The following is a 24,401-nucleotide window of genomic DNA, read 5'->3' as shown; positions in this document are numbered from 1 at the left end:
ACTAAGAGTAGATGATATCATATATTGAGGATGTGGGGTTTTTCCATTTTTTTATTAAAAGCAAATGAATTATGAAAGAAAAAAACTCCTGGTTTTCCATAGTCACACCATTTCTGGTTCTTCGATAAGTGTTTTTTCCCAGCCAATTCACTGCCGTCAGTTGCATGTCCTACTATTTAATTCAGTTCTGACACTAGCTGCCTGAGGTTGGCACAGACCTCACAGGGTAAGGGGCTCAGCCCCACAAGCCTGGCCCCAACTCTGGACATCAGTAGCAAGTAGTGGTTCCCCAGGTTACCCCCACTTCTGATCAGCTCCAAATCCGCGTTCCCACAACCCTTTTTCAGGTTCAGTAATTTGCTGTAACAGCTCAGAAAACTCAGGAAAAGTTTATTTAGTATGACTGACTTATTCCAAAGATTATAAAGGATATGAATGAACAGCCAGAGGAAGAGGTACATAGGGTGAGGTCCAGAATTGTCCCAAGCACAGGAGCTTCTGTCTAACATAGAGTTGGGGTGCACCACCTTCCTGGCACATGAATGCCAACCCAGAAACCCCCTGAACCGCTTTAGGTGGGGTTTTTAATGCAGGTTTCATTACAAAGCCCCAGTTGATTAAATCATTGGCCGTTGGTGATTAACTCTGCCCTCTCTGGAGGCTGGGGTGTGGGGCTAAAAGTTCCAGCCCTCTCATCATGTGGTTGGTTCCCCAGCAACCAATCCTCATCCTAGGGACTTTCTAAAAGCCACCTAATTAACATAAACTCAGGTGTGGTTGAAGGATCTTGTTAGGAATAACAAATATACGTATATCTTAGGTCCGTAGAGGAGTTGAAACTTACGTTTGGTCTATAAAATAATCCAACAGGGGAAAAGATACGCACATTTTGTTTTATGTGGAGGAGCCACATGAGACTCAAAGAAGGGCCAGATGAGTGAAGTTTTATACTGTACAGAAGTGGGTAGGGGCATGGGCCTCCTGTGGGGAGATGGGGACAGGTTGTGGGAGGGTGAGGGGAGGAGACGCATGGTGAGCCAAGGCTTTCTTGTGATGCAGAGGACGTCTGGCAGGCAGCAGCACTCAGAGAGAACAGAAGCACCTCTGCTAACTGTTTCTCTATCATCACTTTAGAGTATCAGACTTTAGTCTCTTCTTCCTGGGAGTTCATCTTTCCTAGATCGGGGTAAGGCAAATGAGGAGGTCTCAGAGAGAGCCTGTTTGCATCTGCTGTTTACTTCGCTGGCACAGGATTCCTCTGCAGATGCAGATATTCCCCACAAAAGGACTGCTTTTCAGACCTATTCCTGTGTCTGCTGTCCCTCCGAATAGCCATCTTAAAATATGCCAAAAAAAAATCTTTTGGGGTTGCCTACTTTAGCTTTCTGCATATCACAATATCATAAATTATTACCAAGAAGTTTGCAGTATTTGCACTAATACTGAATCCATTGTAGTCTAGCCTTGAAAGTTCCTGGCCTATATATGCTATTATGTAGTTGTTTTTTGGTTTTTTTTTTTTTTTTTTTTTTTAATTCAGAAGAGTATTAGTATAACCAGATATATCATTTCCCAGACATTGCTGGTTTTTGTCTCAAAAATATATAGCTTACTTTTCAGCACTAAATCAATATCATTGACTTATTAGTTGCCAGTGACTTACATATAGAACTTTAGCTCTGTATTGCTTTAAAAATGAGATCTTTGTGGGTAATGATAAGGGAGAATAAATTAGAAGTGTATTTTTTAAAATTAGATCTAGAGGGAAAGAAGGTAAAAATATTTCACCTGGGAAGAGGCCATTTTCCATAAGTCACAGAAAGTTGTGCTTCCTCTGTGAGAAGCAGCCTTATCAATGACAAAATTACAAAAGTTGAAATTACTGAAAGTTCCATCTCTTAGTTGTTGGAGAGGAAGCACCTGGTGGTGCACACCGTGCAGTCCTCACCCTGCAGAGTGTAGACCATGTTCATGGATGGGCATCCCAGCACCAAGGTGGCTCTTCCTATGGTAGAAAAAAAATTGTGAATTTTTTAAATAAATTGTATCAGCAAAATGGCCTTTTATAGAAAAAGCAAAACTCTAGGGACAGAAAATAGATAAGAAGCTGCCAGAGCTGGGGGAGACTGCATAGGGGTACACAGGAACTTTTCAGGGAAAAGTGAATGTTTTGTGTCTTCACTTCGACAGTGGTCACATAATCATATGCATCCATTAAGACTCATTGAACTGGACACTTAAAAGGAGTGTATTTTACTATATGCAGATTATACCTCGATTTTGAAAATGATGTTCTTTGCAAGTCTTTTATTAGAAGCCATAAGAATCTTTTTTTTTCTTTACTGCTTAAACACAGATGATCCACAAGCTGGCAGCCCGAGCTCTAATCAGAGATTATGAAGATGGCATTCTTCACGAAAATGAAACCAGTCATGAGGTTTGTTCTTTTCACTGTAAAATCTATTAGACATTGTTCTTGAGCATTCTTACATTGATGTATCTGTGGAAATGGAAAGTGAGGTCAGCTGCATGGAGAAGGAAACTGTGGTGTCAGGGCATTCATCACTGTATCTGTGACACTGTGCCTGGGATGTGGGGTGTGCGGTAAATGTTTGTTGAATGAATTAACAAAAGAGTGGATGTCAGTGGTTTCTGAAAAGTTCCGTGTTTTTTTGACTAATCAGAAAGAAGCCTGAGGAGAGCTCAGAGAACACTCACTGAGTGCCCGTAGTAGATATCATCTCAGATCTTGCACGTGGTAGTGTTAGTATTCCCATCTTACTAAGCAGAGGCCTGGGTACAAAAGGCTGAGTGACCTGCCAAAGCCCACCTGACTCCCCCCATGCTGTGCGGACCAGGGCTTCAGCAGAGGGGCCACTCAGCCAGGCCACCAGGACTGCCCAGCTGGTCTCTTAGGGATGAGATCTTCAACAGCTGTGAGCATTAGTCCTCGATGCCACAAGAAGTTGCCAGCGTGACAGGACAGCAGGCCCTGGAGACCCCCGCAGTCAGTTCTGGTGACAGATGGTCACCTGGCGATCTCCCTATTCTCCTCAGATGCCATGGATTGGCCGCCTCTGTGTGCTGTTTTCAGGCCCTTTTATCCTGAACAAGTCATTCTGTCTTTCCAGTTCCTCAGCTTTAAATTGGGAGCCACAGGCTGTGAAAGAATGAGGAAGTCCAGTGCACATGAGCGCTCTCTGAACTACTGGGAGCTGAATAATGGAGAGTGACATTTTCTATGACTAAGTCAGTCGATCCCATTTTTTTTTTTTTTTTTTTTTTGAGATGGAGTTTCGCTCTTGTTACCCAGGCTGGAGTGCAATGGCGTGATCTCGGCTCACCGCAACCTCTGCCTCCTGGGTTCGGGCAATTCTCCTGCCTCAGCCTACGGAGTAGCTGGGATTACAGGCACGCGCCACCATGCCCAGCTAATGTTTTGTATTTTTAGTAGAGATGGGGTTTCACCATGTTGACCGGGATGGTCTCGATCTCTTGACCTCGTGATCCACCCGCCTTGGCCTCCCAAAGTGCTGGGATTACAGGCTTGAGCCACCGCGCCCGGCTCAGTCGATCCCATTTGAAAGGGAACATTGAGTCACCTATTTGGACGGGGCCTGCGATACAATATTTAGTCTGAAATACGAATCTTAAAATGACTTGCTGACATAGCTAAATAGAAATAAATAAAACAGGATATGACTTTTGTTTTATTCTATCCTAGATGAAGAAACACACCTTGAAATCTCTGATTATTAAACTCAGTAAAGAAAACTCTCTCATAACACAGTTTACAAGCTTTGTGGCAGTTGAGAAAAGGGTATGTATCATTGTTAATTCGAGGTTAAATTATTTTATTTATTTGTATTTCCACGTTAAGGAAGTCACCTTTGCTGTCATGGTTAATGACGATACCCATGCCCTGGGCCTGTGAATCATGAGTTGCAGACAGGCCAGTCGGCCCCATGAGTCCCAATTCATGAGGGGCCTCGGTGTTAGGACTTCCAGTGATCTTTCTAAATGAGTTGAGTATTTATCATTTTTAATGTTATAATTATCGTTACTACTTAGCTAATGTGTATTTTTCAGATATACTATGATTTTGTTCAGTTTTGGCATTTCTTGTCTGTTATTCATCCGAGACTCTCAAAATATAGAAAAGGCCTGGGCTCTCTAAGAGCCTCTTCCCGCTTCACAAGTTTAAGGGGACAATTCCTGCAACATGCCCAGCACGGTGACCAGCACCTGCGAACGCTCCATGAAGAGCAAAGCCACCCACCTCCTGCCTCCCCTCCCACTTGTGGCCCAGGGCACACGCTCCAGTCCCACACAGCAGCATACCCCAAACCGACACACCCACAGGCTTTAGAATGTGTAACCATCATTTAATTGGATCACGTCTGTTTGATTTCATCTCTTTGTGATTCGATATAGGATGAGAAGAAGTCGCCTTTTTCTGATATTCCAAAAGTTTCTGAACTTATTGCCAAAGAAGATGTAGACTTCCTGCCCTACATGAGCTGGCAGGGGGAACCCCAAGAAACTGTCCTGGACCAGGTAAATGCTGATGACCAAATAAGTTGATATTGTCCTTTTGTTTTTTCATGAACATGAAGGGAACCCTTTGCTAAAATAGTTCTCTTACTACCTGTGTATAAAGAGATTGACGTATCCCTGATGAGGGAAAATATTCACACATTTATAAAATGCTGAATCACATCATGTTGCATTACAGAAACTTCACAATGTGTGAGTGGAGCTGTGTGATACAAAAAGAGAGCACCTGTGGCTGTGCTTCTGTTATGGGCAAATAGATTGTCATCCAGGAAGCTGAAGTCATTTAGATAGTATGATAGGTTTGTCATGAAATTATCAATAAAAGTCCTATCTAATCATCTAAATTCACCACCAATATTTCCTAAAGTTATAGTGCTTTATACTGTGGCCCTTGGAACCAGAAACGCAATAGAAATGGAAAAATGTGGCTTAAGCCAGGCGCGGTGGCTCACACCTGTAATCCAAGCACTATGGGATTCTGAGGTGGGCGGGTCGCCTGAGGTCAGGAGTTTGAAACCAACATGGAGAAACCCCATCTCTACTAAAAATAAAAAACTAGCTGGGTACGGTGGTGCATGCCTGTAATCTCAGCTCCTCGGGAGACTGAGGCAGGAGAATTGCTTGAACCTGGGAGGTGGAGGTTGCAGTGAGCCAAGATGGTGAGGGAAGAGAGAGAGGGGGAGAGAGAAGTGGGAGGGAGGGAGGGAGGGAGGGAGGGAGGGAGACAGGAAAGAAGGAAAGGGAAACGGGAAAGGAAAGGGAAAGGGAAGACGAGGCTTAAATAAACATTGGAAGAAAAATTCAAGAGCAAAGGGACAAAGTAGTGCTACGACACTCTTAGGTCTCTAGGCTAAAAAACTAAAATTTCCAAAATTGAAGAATTTAAAATCTGCTCGGGCACTGTGGTTCATGCCTGTAATCCCAGCGCTTTGGGAGGCTGAGGTGGGAAAATCACTTCAGCCCAGGACTTTGAGACCAGCCTGGGCAACAAAGCGAGACCTCATCTCTACAATAAGTTTTTTAGACCAGGCGCAGTGGCTCACGCCTATAATCCCAGCACTTTGGGAGGCCGAGACAGCAGTAGCTTGAGCCAGAAGTTCAAAACCAGCCTGGGCAACATGGTGAAACTCCGTCCCTACAAAGAGTACAAAAATTAACTGGATGTGATGGAGCGTGCCTGTAATCCCAGCTACTCAGGAGGCTAAGGTGGGAGGATGCTCGAACCCAGGAGGCAGAGGTTGCAGTGAGCCAAAATGGCACCACTACCCTCCAGCCTGGGCGACAGAGTGAGCATTTGATCATAAATAAGGAAATCATATATGAAAGATGTGCCACCTTGTTGCTAAAAGAAGTTAAAATGTAAACTGCCATGAGATTCCTTTTTATTTTTTAACTCTGTCAGGTTGGCAAAGATCACAAAAGGTAGATCATTGAAGCCAGTAAAATAGAGTGGTTAAGATCACAGGTGCTGTGGCCTAGTGCTCAGGTCTGAACCCCAGCCCACACTTAGCTCTGTGGGACTTGACCTTCCCAGGGCTCCAGTCCTAATGAATGCTCTAGTGGGAGAGCAATAAAATCAGCCTTAGGCGGTTGTGAAACGTTCTAAGACCGTTAGAACGTGTCTAGCTCGTGACAGACATTCAACAAATATTAGCTGTAGTTATTATTAGCCAAGGTGTCTGAAATGGGCGCTGTTTCCCAAACAGATGGGTCAGAAAGCTGACAAGTGGGCTTGGGTTTGGAGGGAGACTTGTTTTTTTTTTTTTTTTGAGACGGAGTCTCGCTCTGTTGCCAAGCTAGAGTGTAATGGCACGATCTCGGCCCACTGCAACCTCCGCCTCCTGGGTTCAAGCAATTCTCTGGCCTCATCTTCCAAGTAGCTGAGATTACAGGTGCGTGCCACCACATCCAGCTAATTTTTGTATTTTCCCTTTATTTCTTTAAATAGTTTTATGTTTTTATGTTTACATTTAATTTTTCACCTGATTGAAATTTGGCATAGGATAAGAGATATGGAACCGACTTTATTCTTTTCCAGATGGCTACTACTTTTTCTCCTATCAACTGGAAATGCCACCTTTTTAATCTAGTAATTCTCATGTTTTAGGAGCTATGGCTGGACTTATCTACTCTGTTCGATTGATTCATCTACTAGAATTATTGTAATTTTATAAGAGACTTTAATATCTGACAGGTCTAGTTCATCACTATGGGTCTTTTTCAGTTTGCTTCTCTAATTTTTAAAAAATGTAACCAGATGGAGGGACAGTGGGGGTGGGAGTTGGGGAGGGATCACACGGGGAGTAAGGCCAGGTACAGGTGCCGGGGATGGAGGCAGCAAACCACATTGCCACGGATGTACCTACGGAACAATCCTGCGTGTTCTGCACATGTACCCCAGAACCTACAGAGCAATAAAATATATACATATAAAAATTAAATCAGATAAGCATTGTTTTTAAATATTATTTTTAAGTGTGTCTTTTCCTATCTTCTATGGTATTAATTATTCAAGTGTTTACTTGAAATTTGACTAAGCTGGGAAAGGACTACTCCTTTTTACAATAGTTACTATTCATAGGTAAAATTACAGGCTAATGATCTCAGGGATATCAAGGACTTGTCATCCATGCAAAACTGGATTTGATTTACCTTGCAGCTTCTTAAGGAACACTGTTGACATTTAAATTGGGACAATAATAGTAATATAGCATCCCTCAAAATTGGTTTTCCATAGATATGGTTCATCTTCTGGTATAATTCTATGTTCATTTAATTACTTTAAAGCTTTTGGATGGAAAGAGTGTCTCATGCCTGTAATCCTAGCACTGAGAGGCCGAGCTGAGAGGAAGACTTGAGCCCAGGAGTTCAAAACCAGCCTGTCAACATAGCAAGACCGCATCTCTACAAAAGAATAATTTAAAAATCCGCTGGAGCCAGGCACGATGGCTCACGTCTGTAATCCTAGCTCTCTGGGAGGCTGAGGCAGGCAGATCACCTGAGGTCAGGAGTTTGAGACCAGCCTGACCAATATGGTGAAACCCCATCTCTAAAAAAAATAAATAAATAAAAATAAAAATTAGCTGAGCATGGTGGCACATGCCTGTAGTCCCAGCTACTGAGGAGGCTGAGGTGAGAGGATCTCTTGAGCCCTGGAGTTTGAGGCTGTACTGATTGTGATTGTGCCATTGCACTCCAGCCTCAGGCAACAGAGCAAGACCCTGTCTCAAAAAAAATAAAGAAATAAAAACAAAGCTTTTGAGAATGTTTTTCCATTTTTTCATTTTCTTAATATTGCCATAAAACAGCATAAAAGACGGAATAATTTACTTCAAATGACTCTCTTATTTCAGGCCTAACTCACACACGCTAACACTGCTCATCATGAACCTCGGGCAAGTCACTTCTCTGCTCCTCAGTTTCCTGATGTGTGAAACGAGGGGTGTTCAAAATTCCACAATTCTAAAACTAAGAGAGAAGGTCTTTCAAGGTATTGATAGCTGATGTTCTCTCCAGGTCTCGGCTTTCACATCTAGAAAAGAGAGGCTTGTACTGAAATGATTTTGAATGGCTCAGTGGTGTTATTTTCTTTCCTTTTTTTTGAGACAGAGTATTGCTCTCTCGCCCAGGCTGGAGAGCAGCAGTGCAAATCCGCATTCAGAGCTGCCTCAGCCTCCCAAGTGGCTGGGGCGGCAGGCGTAAGCCACTATACCTGGCTAATTTTTTTCTTTTTTGTAGAGATGGAATCTCGCTATGTCACCCAAGCTGGTCTCAAACTCCTAGCCTCAAGCGATCCTTCCTCCTCAGCCTCCCAAAGTGCTGGGATTACAGGTGTGAGCCGGCGTGCGCAGCACTGGTGTTATTTTCAACATCTCAGTTCACACTGATGAGCCCTGATTCTGGATGAGCAATTGCCTGATGGGTGGGCAGTCAAGGGCCAGGAAGAATATTTGCTTGATTGTTCTTTTTATTTTGTGTTCTCCTCTTACATTAATAATTCTTTCCTCTGGGCAGCCTCTTTTAGCATCCTCAGAGGGGCAAGACGTATTTTCATGCAAACGGAAAAAACGTTCGTCTAAAAAAAAAATGAAGTTATCTAAGTCACAAGTTTCTGAAGATTTTGAAGAGGATGGCTTAGCTGTACCAGAGGGTTTCACATCAAATGTGGAACATGGAGACGAGGAAAAGATACTAGATTTAAGTTGGACACAGTCATTTAAAGCAGCAGCAACCGAGCCACTGTTTAAGAAAGTCGGCTCACTGGAAACGTCTCCTTCCAGCCTTTTCGATTCTTCTGCTCCAGCCTCTGGTTCCTCTTTTTTCCAGGCTGCCGGCTCTCCCAGTCCTGCTTCCATGCCTCTCGCCTCATTTCCTCAGTTACCTAGTTTGGGTTTTGCTGCTCCTCCCAGACAGTTTGACGCGTCTGACTTCAGAAACGGCCCTGTGCCTCGCCGTGGTGCTGCCCGCATCCCACAGCTCCTGTCTTGTCCCATAGGGCCTCCTCAGAACCCACCTTTGCCACCCCTCTGTGGCTCTGCTTTTGGGGGCTCGTTGTTCTCCACACAGTCTGCTCCACCGAAACCTCCCGGGCGCCCGATGAGCAGGCCTGTCGCTGGCACCTTCCCTAAGCTGCATTCTCCCCAGCTTCATTCCTGTCTTCCCGCGGACCCTGATCCCATCAAAGGTTTTGGGTCTTATCAGCCCTCTGCTTCCTCTCCTTTTCATTTTCAACCTTCCCCAGCCTCTTTCAGTACCAACGTCGGGCTGCCAGTCGTACTTGAGCCTCTTTGCCGTCGGTCCTCAGCAGATCTCTCTGTTCAAGAGAAATCAGTGGGCAGTCCCGAAGGAAGTCAACGGCTTGACTTCGTTTCTCAGACTTCGGAAACAGAAAGTGTTGAGCTATCAGAAGTACCTAGAAATTGTGGCTATTTACAATTACATGGTGACACAACGGTTGACAGTACCCCGTGCTTGCTGGAAGGAATAGAGGAAGATGAAGTAGTGTGCACACAACGCTGGCTGGATGCTGGGCCTTGGACAGAACTCTTCAGTCTACAGACAGAGGTATGTGTCTTACTTCTCCTTAGATCTGTGGTTTGCTGGCTTCATAGCTTAGAACAGTGCTACTCAAAGCACTGTTCTCTTGAAAAGGAACTGTCTCTTGTCCGTCTGTACTGAAGTGAGGGGCTTGTGCCCTGGGGTGTAAATCGTACTGCTTCCTTCATTGATGAACTCTTGCTACAAAACAAAACAGACGGCTGAACAAAACAGTGTGCTTGATGCTGGCTGGTGTTTCCTCACCAACATGAGACCAGAGCCTCATGCTGGTGAATGTTACTGTTCCTCACATGAAAATGAACATCCCTGTGATTCACCCGCCTTGGCCTCCCAAAGTACTGGGATTACAGGCGTGAGCCACCGCGCCCGGCCGGTCAACATGGTGAAACCCCGTCTCTACTAAAAATATAAAAAATCAGCTGGGCATGGTGGCGCGTGCCTGTAATCCCAGCTACTCAGGAGGCTGAGGCAGGAGAATTGCCTGAACCCGGGAGGCGGAGGTAGCGGTGAGCCGAGATCGCGCCATTGCACTCCAGCCTGGGTAATAAGAGCGAAACTCTGTCTCAAAAAAAAAAAATGAACATCCCTGAACAGATGATGGGGTGAGATCTTAATTTCCTAGATTCTAGCACTAATGAATTGTAATCCATATAAATTTCCCCTTGTGAAGTAGAGCACGAGCCCTTGTACATACACCCTAAATCTTTTCACATGGGATCATGGGAGTATATATATTACTCAACATGTATATTGTGTTAGAGCTTATCATTCCTGTAAATTTGGCCCCTGCACTGGGACTAAGACCCAATCTTCCATCTGCAATTACTTGTTTTGATGTAAAGTAATTTAGTGAAATGGAAAAGCCCCGATAGAGCGTAAAACTACGTCTAAGTCCCAGCCCACCTCGTGATTTGGGGCTAGTCAGATAACCTGTGTGAGCCTCAGTTTCCTCATCCATACAGTGGGGATAATGATAGTGTCTACTTCAGAGACTGGGTTTGAGGTTTAAACAGGATAATCACAGCTGCCCAACTTCCCTCCTTGAGACAGTGCACGTGAAAGCCTGCCAGGAGCATACTGCAGATGGGCAAGAGTGGATCCCGTGGCCACTCCTGGCTCTGTTGCTTGGTAGCTGTGTGACTTTAGACAAATTGCTTAACCTTCCTGTGCTTCCGTGTTCTCACCTGCAATGTGGGGGTGATAATAGTGCTCCACAGGAAGTGGCTAAACATATGAGAGCACGGGTACCAATTCTCTGTAGGTTGGTACATATTATCACTGCTGTCATTTGTCAAACTATTGCCATAGATCCTTCAGCCTGCGCACTTGCCTGGGGCTGCACCCTGCTTTCTGCTCCGTATGTTAGTTTCCCTGAGACCTGGATTCTGTCTTCTTTGAGATTAATATCCCCAAGCTCAGGCTCAGCACACTCTCCTATGCGTGGGATGGGGCAGGCAGATGATGTGGTGGATGGGGGCAGGGGTTAAAGGAAGGTACTTTTAAAGTAATGTTTAATATAACCATTTTATACTTAGAAAAAACTGTGATTGTCATATTTCAGACTACAGGGAACATTGTTAGGGTAAACAAAAGGAATCATGCTGGAGATCTACTGTATCAGACAGGGCCTATGGTTGACAATCCGATATGGTATACTTAAACATTTGCTAAGAGGTCTGTCTTATGTTAAGCACTCTTTCCATGCAATGGAATAAAACAAAACAAAAGGGGAAGAAGAACAGTTCTGGAAGTGGTGACTAAGTGTATGGCATTGATGAGTGATGGTTTCAGGGGTGTACACTTATCTGTACATCAAGTTGTATACATTAAATACAGTGACATTTTGTGTGGCAATCTTATTTCGACAAAGTGGATTTTTTTTAAAGGGGGAATCATGCTATTTAACAGTTTGGAAATACTGATTCATTGCTCATTGCTAGTTGTTAATGCAATAGGATGACTATAGTTAACAATACATAGTATACATCCAAATAGCTAGAAGAAAATATTTGAAATGTTGCCAACACAAAGAAATGATAAATGATAGAGCTGATGGAGATCCTAAATATCCTGGCCTGATTATTTCACATTCTAGGCATATATCAAAATATCATGTGTACCCCAAAATACATGCAAGTATTATGTATCCATAAAACTTGAAATAAAGCATCACTAGAAGAAAAAAAGTACCATTAAAAACCTCTACACATGAGCCTCTTTCCACACTTTTTATAAATGCCATCAGATACATAGTGTTCATAACATTTACGAAGTTTCAAACTATGTCACTAGTGTATGGAGAACTTGATTTTACAGTAATAAAAATTTTAGAAATGCCTTAATTAACTGAAGTTAAATAAATGAACGCTTATTTTATTTATCACATAACTTCTTTTGTTATTTACTTTGTTAAAATTTATTTTAGATGCAGGGGTACACAGGTTTTAGATGCAGGCGTACACAGGGGTGCAGGTTTATTACATGGCCATACTGTGTGGTGCTGAGGTTTGGGCTTCTAATTATCTTGCTGCCCGAGTAGGGAACGTAGGTTTTTCAACCCTTGTCCCTCTTGCTGCCCCACTACATAACTTCTTATGTGGTAAAATGTCAATAACTTAAATTTGTTTTCTTAATTTTGTAGGATGGCTTCTGGAAACTTACACCAGAACTGGGATTTATATTAAATCTTAATACAAATGCTTTACACGGCTTTCTTCAACAAAAAGGCATTCAATCTCTAGGTAAGTCACTATCATTTGATTTATTAAGTCACTATTTTCATTCATTCATAAGCATGCTCCTAATTGCTATAAACTATTTTGTAAACTAGTGTATTAATGTAATAATTATGAAAGTTATATTTGAATGGAATTATATTTAACCATCAAAGGAAATGGGAGATGGGTTTCTAGTCATATTTTTACCACTAATTAGGGTATTGTCTATTAAAATTTATTAGCATAAATAGCACCAACTGCTATAAAAAAAAATCACTAGCTTAACATCATCAAAGATTACTTTCCTGTCCATATCACAATTAAATATTGGTCAGGAAGAAAGTTTCACTTATGTGGTCTTTTAGAGACCTGACTCCTTCCATATTGTGGCTCCACCATCTTCGATATGTGTCTTTAAAATTATCGTGGTAAGAGAGAAGAATGAAGATTACCCTGTCATCATCCCCCTGCTAGACAAGAGGAAGAACACTAGTCAGATAGCCCCATCCAAGGACGAAGGCATGTGCTGTTAAGCTGGGTGTCCAGGAGGAGAAAGCAGCTCTGCTGAGCACCTAGCCAGCCTCTGCAAGAGGCAGTTGTTCAACCTCTGGATCTGTTTCCTATCATGACAACAGAGGGGACAGGTGAGGAAGTCCTGAGCATCCTTGACCCAGCAAGTGGTTTGAAGGTCAAATGTAGCCTCAGGACAGGTGTTGCTTGCTTGTTGTTTGCTTTTAGACAAGGTCCGGCCCCACTGCCCAGGCTGGAATGCAGTGGCACTATCTTGGCTCACTGCAACCTTCACCTCCCAGGCTCAAGGAGTCTTCCCACCAAAGCCTCCCGAGTAGCTGGGACTACAGGCACCCACCACCATGCCCTACTGATTTTTGTATTTTTTGATAGAGGTGGGCTTTCACCATGTTGTCCAGTCTGATCTTGAACTTGTGAGCTCAAAGCCATCTGCCCACCTCGTCCTCCCAAAATGTGGGGATTACAGGCATGAGCCACCATGCCCAGCCTGGAGATTTTTTTTAAATACACATTATTAAACAACTAGCCAATATTCATGGACGGATAAAACAGTTGTGTCTCACTGTCCCACCTTCATCTCTAAAATGTCAATTTTCATATTCCAGGCTGGGTGGGTGGGCAAATGCATAGCCTGTTTGACCTGCACTAAGCCAGAAAGGGGTGATGACAATTTACATGAGGAGTGAGTGCTGCTTCCTGGAATAATAGAAGAGCCTGTATCTGACTAACTCTCCTGCCAATAACAGTTATTAACTTTGAATAAAATACACTTTGAATAAAATATTTAAAACCGTTCTTTGAAGGCCAGGAGAATAATCAAAAACAGGCAGAAACTGGAGTGAACATAATCTTTGAAAGAAAGAAAGCAAACTAGGTGAGCTCCGCATGTATCCAGCTTGTCACCTAAAGGCATTTCTCAGCTCATGAGACACAATGGGAGGTCAGAACTAACACAGAAAGTCTTAACGGAATGAGGACACAGGGTTGGAGTTTGAGGTTGCCAAAGTGGCTGGAAATTAAGGATTAAAATCCTATAAAGGAGGGAACCATAAAGCAGGAAGCCCTCCAATCTGCATCCAAATACCCCTCAGATCCGTGGCACTCTCTAACCTACACGCATATATACGGGGTGTAACCTCAAGGAATCCAGGAAAAAAGCAACAGCTGGGAAGCTACAGAGCTAAGCAGAGATTTCAGCTGCTGCCTAGTACTGGCCAGAGTTTAGAGTTCAGATTGCACTAAATTAGAGAGACTTTATAAATATCCTTCCGCTGAAACCATAAAAGGGTCATAAGGATCATACCTCATGATCAAGGACTATACCCCAGGACAAAGGGATAAGCTAAAATAGACCCATCCTAATGAAGCCTAAAACAAAGCCCAAGCAAGACCCACCAGAACAAAACTGAACACTCTTTAGAGGAAGATAGCATATAAGATAGAATAACGGATAGTTTCTACAAGGTATCATTTTAATGTTTAGTATAGAATGAAAATTTAGTAACATATGAAGAAGCAGGACAATATGACTTGTGATCAAGGGGAAAGTGGGCTATAAATGCTGACCCAGAGATAACCCAGATGTTAGAATTAGCAGACACAGACTTAAAAACTGCTATTAAAAATATAGTGAGGGATTGACATACCAGAAAAGGATGGAATGGGTGAACAAATGACAGGGTCATAGCAAATAGCTGAAAACTATAGAGAAGAACCAAATGAAAATCCTAGAACTGGAAAATACAATATATGTAATGAAAAGGTCATTGAATGAGCTTAACAACAGAATGGACACAACAGGAAAAAAAAGTCATTTAATTCAATTTACAGTGTACTCAGTAAACTTATCTAAACTGAAATATAGAAAGAAAAAAATAGAATGAAAAAAGAACAGAGGAGCCAAGACTGTGGAATGATATCAAAAGGCTTAACATGGCGGCCGGGCACAGTGGCTCAAGCCTGTAATCACAGCACTTTGGGAGGCCGAGGCGGGTGCATCACGAGGTCGACAGATTGAGACCATCCTGGTCAACATGGTGAAACCCCATCTCTACTAAAAATACAAAAATTAGCTGGGCATGGTGGCGCGTGCCTGTAATCCCAGCTACTCAGGAGGCTGAGGCAGGAGAATCGCCTGAACCCAAGAGGCGGAGGTTGCGGTGAGCCGAGATCGCGCCACTGCACTCCAGCCTGGGTAACAAGAGCGAAACTCCGTCTCAAAAAAAAAAAAAGGCTTAACATTTGTGTTACTGGAGTTTCAGAAAGTGAAAGGGTAGACAGAAAAATATTTGAACACTTTTGTAAAATTGATCAAAGACAGCATCTTCTAGATCCAAGAAACTCAGTAGAACTCCAAGTACAGAGATATAAAAACAAGTCAGAGAAAACAAATCTGGTAAGTAGATAAGAATTGGGCCTGACTTTTTTCAGGTAAGTACAAAAATGACCACATTTAGATAGGCCAGAGTCAAACTGTTGAAAACCAAAGATAGGCCGGGCACGGTGGCTCATACCTGTAATGCCTGCACTTTGGGAGGCCAAACAGGACAGATCACTTGAGCCAAGGATTTCGAGACCAGCCTGGCCAACAAGATGAAACCCCATCTCTACAAAAAATACAAAAATTAGCCAGGCATGGTATCGTGCACCTGTGGTCCCAGCTACTTGAGAGGCTGAGTTGGGAGGATCACCTGAGCCCTGGGACGTTGAGGCTGCAGTGAGCCGTGATTGTGCCACTGCACTCCAGCCCAGGTGAGAGAGTGAAATAAAAATTCAAGATATTGTCACGTGAGGCTAGAGCTCAGGAAAGAGGTCAGAATTGGAAAAGACTGGGACAATTCTCAACGTCAGTGGTATTTAAAGCCTGGCTCGGGATGAGGTCGCCCAAAGAGAGAGGGTGGTCTGACAGAGCAGGTGCTAGAACCAGGCTGCAGCAAGCAGCACTTAGTGTTCAGACAGGACAGAAAACAGCAGAGGCACTGAGAAGGGGCGGCCCGAGAAACCAGAGGAGAACGAGAAAACTGAGATGAGATTTCATGGATGTACCTTTTCCACGGGCTTTTCCTGTGTTTCTCTGTATTGCTCCATATTATCCGTGTTATTTTTCTTTTAGTGTGTGCTTTTCTGCCTTTCTTTCTCTACGTAGAGTCTCAAGCTCTCGGATTTTTTCTCTGCCTTGTTTTTTTATCTCTGTACCCAACTTTGTCTTTTATCCTCTCCTTCATTTCTCTTTTCTCATCCCTTCTCTTTCTGAATCTGTTTTTTAAATGATGCTGATACACATTAGGCATTTTGTCAGTTTATTATTTATTATATTATTCTTGGAGTCCTATGTTGCTTATTATTAATATTGCTTAAAAATTAGTCGAACATTTTGTAAATAATACCCCAAAAAAGCCACAAAAGAATCCAGCAAATTCAGCTGCTTTTGTCTCCATTGATTTTCTTCGGTGGGACAGTGGATTGGGTTTTTTTGTTTTGTTTTTAAAAAGTTATTCAGTTCTTTTTTCTCCTATTGAGAACATTATATCGTTTAATAAAAGCCCTCTTAGGAATAGTTTTAGCTACCTCAATGATTTAAAATTAAAGGTGCAAATGCAGATATGTGCATAATATGCCGGGTCCTTTTGTCTTTACTCAAAAAAAAAGTAATTGTATGTTCTTAATTATAAGACAAAGATTTGGCGTTTTATTTCTTCCCTAAAACCATTTTTGGCTGTGTGCTGTGGTTCATGCCTATAATCTCAACACTTTGGGAGGCCAAAGTAGGAGGATCATGTGAGCCCAGGACTTGGAGGCTGTGGTGAGCTCTGATCACACCCACCACTGCACTCCAGTGTGACAGAGTGAGCCCCTATTTCTCAAAAAAAAAAAAAAACCCTGAATTTTTTTTAAACAAAAATGAGTTAATTCTGAGTTCAACACATGTAAACATCCATTTTTCAATTTTGACATTTCATAATATAGCAAAATACCTTGATTTGGATACCTGTAGGTACTAATCACTAGAAATAATTTGATACACTGGTGTAACTGCTCATATCTGTTGTTTATCTGTTGAATATATAGGTGTACTCTTCTAAGCTAATTGTAACAGGAGCCTAAACACTGGATTTCTTTCATTGTACTTCATGGCTCTCTGATTATTGAAGATGGCAAACGAGGGGCACACTGGATACAGTTCCGTTTCCTGACAGCCATCAGAATAAGATGGGTTCCAACCATCTTATTATCCACGTTCCAACCGTCCTCATTTTTTAAATAGCAGTCTAATTAAGGACCTTGAAGAGTATTAGAAAGTTTCACGATCTGCTTATGTACTGTGATTTAACCATATTGTAATTCTTTAATGGGAATTTTATAAACAGGCACAGTTTGAGCTGCAGTTTCCGACAGACCTAATGGAGTTTTTTCCCTTTAGGTGTAAAAGGAAGAGAACATCTCCTGGACCTAATTGCTACAATGCTGGTACTACAGTTTATTCGCACCAGGTTGGAAAAAAAGGGAATAGTGTTCAAATCGCTGATGAAACTGGATGACGCTTCTGTTTTCAGGTGGCTTTAACCATAGTATTACGCAACTTATTTATATCTTCAACCATTTATTTAATAAACCTTACAAACAGCTATAGGGAATTAGCTGACATGTGCAGACTACTTTATAAGTATGTAGGAAGAGAATTTGTTTGCAGGTGACAGCTTGCCCACAGTCTCCTGTGGCATGCAGGGCTGATGTGGTATTTGCACCTTGGGCTGGACAGGAAACGGGCTTAGAGATTTTCAGTGCAGCTCCTGCTGGAGCCTGGCACTTCTGGCTCCTGATGTGGTGCTCTTCACTGCAGTGTGCTGATCCCGGGGGCCTCCAGAAGACCCACAATATAATTGTTGGGTCCAGCCGTGTTCCCAACAATGGCAGGGCCTGGGACAAGAATACAAATGGAAACCCACATACTGTATGTCTGAGTATCTAAAAGTTATAAATCCAATTAGCGACCTATTAGATTAAAAATGTTTTAATTTCCTACCTTGGCAAATACAACTTCCTAACCACCTGGAAGGCCAGGTTCAAATTCAGCCCTTGGCTGACCCCTAGCACCCTAAGAGGCCTTGCTTGCACGCATGAATTCCCCACCCCACTCATCAAAATGCCATCCAGACCCCATGCCAGCGCTCCCTTACCCCAGCCACCTTGCAGCACGAGTGAGATAGCAGCATAGTTCAAACTCAGGATGGCAGACCCAGGGAAGACCCGGGAAGGGGACTCAGGGCCATGTGGTCAGGGATACCGGAGGTACAGGGTCTGAAAAGGAGGATATGGGCTCTGAGGTGAGCACATTCTCTTGTCCCTACAGACCCCCGACCCTATGGCAACAGGGGCATGCCCAGAGTAGGATCCCTCTGACATATATACATATCTCAGTATATCCATACATATATACATACACATGCAATTGGCTTATGTTCTTTTAAAGGCAAGATAAGGGGAAAACTAATCAAACTAATAAAAATATTATTGTGAGGGGTGTTTGACAGATGGGACAAGGATGGAAGCTAGGGTTCTCTAGCAGTTTTGACTTTGAAGCTATGTAAATATTTTACGTACTAATGGATAGGATTGATTTATTTATTAAGACAAAGTCTGACTATCACCCAGGCTGGAGTGCAGTGGCGCAATCTCAGCTCACTGCGACCTCCATCTCCTGGGCTCAAGCCATCCTCCCACCTCAGCCTCCTGAGTACCTGGGACTACAGGCATGCACCGCCATGCCCTGCTAATTTTTGTACTTTTTGTAAAGACAGGGCTTCACCATGTTGCCCAGGCTGGTCTCGAGCTCCTGAGCTCAAGCAGTCCTCCCACCTCAGCCTCCCAGAGTGCTGGGATTACAGGCATGAGCCACCATGCCCAGCCTGGGAATTAATTTAAGATGACTTTAAAGCATAGTACATAGGCCAGGTGTGGTGGCCCATGCCTGTAATTCCAGCACTTTGGGAGGCCACGGCGGGTAGATCACAAGGTCTGGAGTTTGAGACCAGCCTGAGCAACATGGTGAAACCCTGTCTCTACTAAAAATACAAAAATTAGCTCTGTGTGGTGGAGCACACCTGTAATCCCAGCTACTCAGGAGGCTGAGGCGGGAGAATCATTTGAACCCAGGAGGCAGAGATTGCAGTGAGCTGAGATCGCATCACTGCACTCCAGCCTGGACAACATAGTGAGACTCCGTCTCGAAGAAAAAAACAACATAGTACATAATTTAACTATACTTCCTTAGTGGGACAGTGCCTAAGGATTAAAAAATATTACAAAGAAATCTCACTGGGAGTAGCCATGGTGTTAATAAAACTTTTGATTTGTTATTTTGGGAGGTTGATATTAATATTGGTACAAACTAATATGTATAAAATCAAAGAAGTTAAACCCCTTGAATTCTAAATTTGAATTACATCAGAGAATAGAGAAACATGTTACATGACACCATTGAAATGCAGTCAGCAAAGTCTGGAATGTGGGGAAATAAATGGCAAGAGAAAAAAAGGGTTGAGGAGTAGAAGCTGTAAATAAACGTTTAGAGACATACCAACCAACAGCAATGGTAGACCTTGTTTAGATCCTGATTTGACCAAAACCCACTGCATTTTAAAAAATGAGACAGGGAAAATTCAACACTACCTGGGGATATATTAAAGAAATATTGATAACTATTTTTTAAGTGTCATGATTAAGAAAAAGTTCTCAAACACAAAACAGGTGTTCCAGAAGTTCTGGGCTAGGCCCATTGGCTCATGCCTGTAATCCAAGTACTTTGGGAGACTGAGATGGGAGGATCACTTGAGCTCAGCAAGATCAAGTCCAGGAGCTTAAGACCAGCCTAGGTAACCAATAAGACCCTCATCGCTCCAAAAACCTTTTTTTAATTACCCAGGCGTTGCTGGGCACTGCGGCTCACACCTGTAATCCCAGCACTTTGGGATGCCAAGGCCGGAAGATTGTTTGCATCCAGGCGTTTAAGACCAGCCAGGACAACATATCAAGACCCTGTCTCTACAAAAAATTAAAAACTAGCTGAGTGTGATAGTGTGTGACTACTCAGGAACTGAGGTGGAGGGATTACTTGACCAGGAGGTCAAGGCTGCAACAAGTTGTGATTGTGCCACTGCACTCCAGTGAGACTCTGTAAAAAAGAAAATCATAATTTACTATGTGTAATTTATACACCAATTTTTTAAAAAGCAATACCTTCTCATTTTGTTGCCAAAACAACACCTTAAGAAAAATTAGAATTTATTCTTTTTTTTTTTTTCTGTTTTGAGGGTTTTCTTTTTTTTTTTTTTTTTTAATTTATTTTTGTTTTGAAATAGGATCTCATTCTGTGGCCCAGGCTGGAGTGCAGTGGCATGATCTCAGCTCAGTGCAGCCTCCCGCTCCCAGGTTCAAGCAATTCTCGTGCCTTAGCCTCCCAAGTAGCTGGGATCACAGGTGTGCACCACCATGCCCAGCTAATTTTTATATTTTTCGTAGAGATGAGGTTTTGCCATGTTGGCCAGGCTGGTCTCAAACTCCTGACCTCAAGTGATCTGCCCACATTGGCCTCTCAGAGTTCTGGGATTACCAGAGTGAGCCACTGCACTGGCCTATTTTGGACATTTTATTTTACAATAAACGAATGCCACTTGCCAAGAGAATTAATTAAATGAATATCAAAGAAAAAAAAAACACTTTGAACAGCTAGGAGATGGTACTGAAAAATTAGTATTTGACTTAATAGACATATCCAAAGAAGTACTTATTCTATTTAGATCATTTCCAACTATTGATATTAAAGCTGTTAGAACAAGTATAAACTTTGAACCTGCTTTTGAACTGTAATATCACAAAGTATTAAAGTAAGATTTTCAAAACTGATCAAGTATACTACAGCATATTGCTCTTACTACATTACTGCTATTGTGCTAGCAAAATAGTTTGTTGGCATTTTAATACATAAGACAAAATGATTTTAGGCCGGGTGTGAGGGCTCACACCTGTGATCACTTTGGGAGGCTGAGATGGGTGGATCATGAGGTCAGGAGATCGAGACCAGCCTGGCCAACATGGTGGAACCCCCTCTCTACTAAAAATACAAAAATTAGCTGGGCATGGTTGCATGCAACTGTAGTCCCAGCTACTCAGGAGTCTGAGGCAGGAGAATTGCTTGAACCAGGGAATTGGAGGTTGCAGTGAGCTGAGATCGCATCACTGCACTTCAGCCTGGTGACAGAGCGAGACTCTGTCTCAAAAAAAAAAAAAAAGATTTTAAATATTTTTTATTTTTTGTTTATTGCATATTGGAAACTTTTTTCTGTATTTTCTGTTTCAAGATGTACATAACATTGATGCAGGAGCACATTACATGGGAGTGTAGGCACAAGATTTTCTTACTAGTGGAATGGTGAACCAAAAAGTATAGAAGCCACTGGACTGAAGGAGGCCAGCTGAATTAGTGAAAATATTCAAAACCAGGCTTGTTGCGTTCAGCAGTTAGTAACTCTAAGCAGATGAATATTTACCAGGAAATGTTGGTCTTTTAACCACTTTGGGCATGCTTCTTATTTAGTATGTTCATTCCATCAGGACATTTAGTGAACATTTGTTGAATGCCTACTGTGTACCAGGGACTAGTAATCATGTTAAATTTATAAGCTTTGTTAATTTCCACCACAAACCCATAGAACCTCATGTTATTCTCGTAATTGAGTAAACTGAGATTCCCAGTGTTGAATGAAAGCCACGCGGTATCACATGGCCAAGATCATGTGTTTGCAGAGTCACAACTCAAACCAGCTCTTAACCACCACGCTCTACTGAGGCCCTTTCCCAGTTCACAAGGGAAAATCGGGACGAGGGAGCAGATTTTCAAAATACTATGTTTTCCCCCATAGAATTTTCTTAAGAGCTTTGGTGTATGTTGTCATTTGTTCACTAACAAGTTCTAGCAGATGGCACAACAAATGAGGAAGTAGCGAATTAATATTAATGAACAATCTCAGAATTTTTCTGAGTGTTGAATAGACTTGAATATTCAACAGTCTCAAATATTCGACGCCATTTAGTGGACACAGACTTGACTTTATACGCTTATTCTACCAAGTTGTTCTTGGTTTACGTGACACAACTGAATACACGCCAGTTTCATGGGGGCCTCTCAGATATTCTAATCAAGTTGGTACAGTGGGAAGGGGAGAGAAACAGACGCCTCATTTGTAAAATAGTACTTGAGTTTGTGCATGAAGAATGGATAGGATTTCGATTGAGAACCATTGAAAGGGGAGAGCCATAAACAGCTGTAAAGAGGCTGGAACTTGAGCTGTCCTGCAGGCAGCAGGAATGCCCGGAGGCGCGTGGAAGCCAGGAAGCGATGGGCATAGGACACTTGACGACACAGTACATAAGTTCAAGGTCAGACAGGTAGAAGAACTTCCATAAGTTATCAAGGAGAACTGCTTTTATTAAATATCTTAATTGTTGGCAGAATCATTTTGTCTGATATAATGTGATGGGTTTAAATGTAGTCTTTCACATGTACTTATATTCTGATATCTGAAACATTTATTTGTTTTAATCTAGGAATATTCCCTGGGCTTTTGAGGCAATAGAGAGAGCAAGTGAATGGGTGAGAAGAGCTGAAGGACAGTACCCATCAATCTGCCCGCGGCTTGAACTGGGGAAAGACTGGGTCTCTGCCACCAAGAAGCTGCTGGGACTCCAGCCCGTAAACACTGCGTCCCCTCTTCATAGACTCCTTCATTACAGTCAAGGCTAAATCAAATGAAACTGAATTTTAAACTCTTCACATGCTTCTATATAGAAAATAATCAAATGTTAATAGATCCTTATAATGAAACTTCATTAAGGTTTTATTCAGTGTAGCAATTAATCTCTGTAAAAATAAAGTAAATGGAAGCAGAATTAACTTTAATCAGCTAACAATCAATAATAAAATGAAACTTACAATATTACAGTTTTCTGTGTTTCCGTGTTTTTTGTTTTATTTATTTATTTATTTTTGAGATGGAGTTTTGCTCTTGTTATCCAGACTGGAGTCTAATGACGTGATCTTAGCTCACTGCAACCTCCACCTCCCGGGTTCAAGTGATTCTCCTGCCTCAGCCTCCCGAGTAGCTGGGATTACAGGTGCCCGCCACCACACTCAGCTAATTTTTTGTGTTTTTAGTAGAGACAGGGTTTTACCACATTGCCCAGGCTGGTGTCTAACTCCTGACCTCAGGTAATCCACCCACCTCAGTCTCCCAAAGTGCTAGGATTACAGGCACGAGCCACTGCACCCAGCCTGTTGTTGTTTTAGAGATGGTCTCAATCAGCCTCCCAGCCTGGAGTGCGGTGGTGCAATTATAGCTCACTGCAGCCTCAAACTCCTGGGCTCAAGCGATGTTCCCGCCTCAGCCTCCCAAGTAATTGAGACTATAGGCGTGTACCACCACACCCAGCTAATTTTTTGGGTGTCTTTTTAATAGAGATGGGGTATTGCTGGGCTGCCCAGGCTGATCTTGAACTCCTGGCGTCAAGCAGTCCTCCCACCACAGCCTCTGAATGTGTTGGGAGTACAGGCATGAGCCTCTGCACCCAGACGGTGTTTCAGTGCTTTAAGGTGATAAGAGATGCTGCTGGATGGTCCTGGGATCCCGTGTCCATCTCACATTCAGGAGTCCAGTGGAAAGCTGGCTCAGCTGTACTGAGCAAGCTAAGAAGAAACATGATCTTTGGCTCATCAGCACCCCTGACATATGCCTGGTTCCAGGGCCTGGCTACCTGGCCCTCAGTGTGCAAAGCCCGCAAATCCCTTGACCCATTTTTTCTTACCTAGGGAAACTAGGTATCCCAAGCAATTACTTCATGAATCTTACTTTTGATGTTGCATATAAAATCTCATTGCCAATTCCAAGGTCATCTAGATTTTCTGCTCTGTTATCTTCTAGAAGATTTCTTGTTTAGAGCTTTTTTTTTTTTTTTTTTTTTTTTTCCAGAGACAGAGTATCCCTCTGTTGCCTAGGCTGGAGTGCAGTGGCACAATCATGGCTCACCACAGTCTCAAACTGCTGGGCTCAAGCAATCCTTGTGCCTCAGCCTCCCAAGTAGAAGGGGCAAGAGGCATATGCTACCACACCCAGCTAGTTTTGTGCTTTTTACATTTCAGACCCCGATCATTTCGATTTGTGTTTTGTAAAAGGTGTAAGGTCACTTTCCATCTTTCTCCACGCAACCACTTGCAAGCCATTCCCCCTCTGCCTTGTGTAAAATGCAGTTTCTTTGACATTTCCTACCTGCTCTCATCGCCGCCATTCACCAGCCATCCGAGACCTCCCTCATTCCCGTGGTTCCTGCCTTCGTCTTCAGTGACTTCCAACATCCTGAGCTATGGCCGGGCCTAATGCCCTGGACGGTCACTACTAACATTTTTAGAAGTCTTGTTTGTGGTAATCTATACATATGAGCACTGAAATTAAAAGAAAAAGTGAAGAATTTTTGCCTGTATTTGGAAAC

The 24,401-nt window shown here is 42.7% G+C and overlaps 1 protein-coding gene across 3 annotated transcripts in view; it reads left to right on the top strand.

The window, feature by feature from the left end:
- The window catches only part of LOC141579950 (protein mono-ADP-ribosyltransferase PARP4-like), a 96,134-nt gene extending 73,262 nt beyond the window's left edge, over positions 1-22,872 (top strand). For all 3 annotated transcript variants that reach the window (XM_074392504.1, XM_074392505.1, XM_074392506.1), the window contains 7 exons: positions 2,357-2,437; positions 3,725-3,820; positions 4,435-4,557; positions 8,572-9,621; positions 12,257-12,356; positions 17,284-17,416; positions 22,467-22,872. In XM_074392504.1, the coding sequence (XP_074248605.1) occupies positions 2,357-2,437; positions 3,725-3,820; positions 4,435-4,557; positions 8,572-9,621; positions 12,257-12,356; positions 17,284-17,416; positions 22,467-22,662 (1,779 nt within the window). In that variant the 3' untranslated portion in view covers positions 22,663-22,872. The remainder of the gene's footprint in view (positions 1-2,356; positions 2,438-3,724; positions 3,821-4,434; positions 4,558-8,571; positions 9,622-12,256; positions 12,357-17,283; positions 17,417-22,466) is intronic.
- Positions 22,873-24,401: the final 1,529 nt, after the last annotated feature.

Source organism: Saimiri boliviensis (assembly GCF_048565385.1).
Source record: "Saimiri boliviensis isolate mSaiBol1 chromosome 16 unlocalized genomic scaffold, mSaiBol1.pri SUPER_16_unloc_1, whole genome shotgun sequence".
Taxonomy (NCBI): Eukaryota; Metazoa; Chordata; class Mammalia; order Primates; family Cebidae; genus Saimiri; species Saimiri boliviensis.
This window is presented reverse-complemented; position numbering and strand designations above follow the sequence as displayed.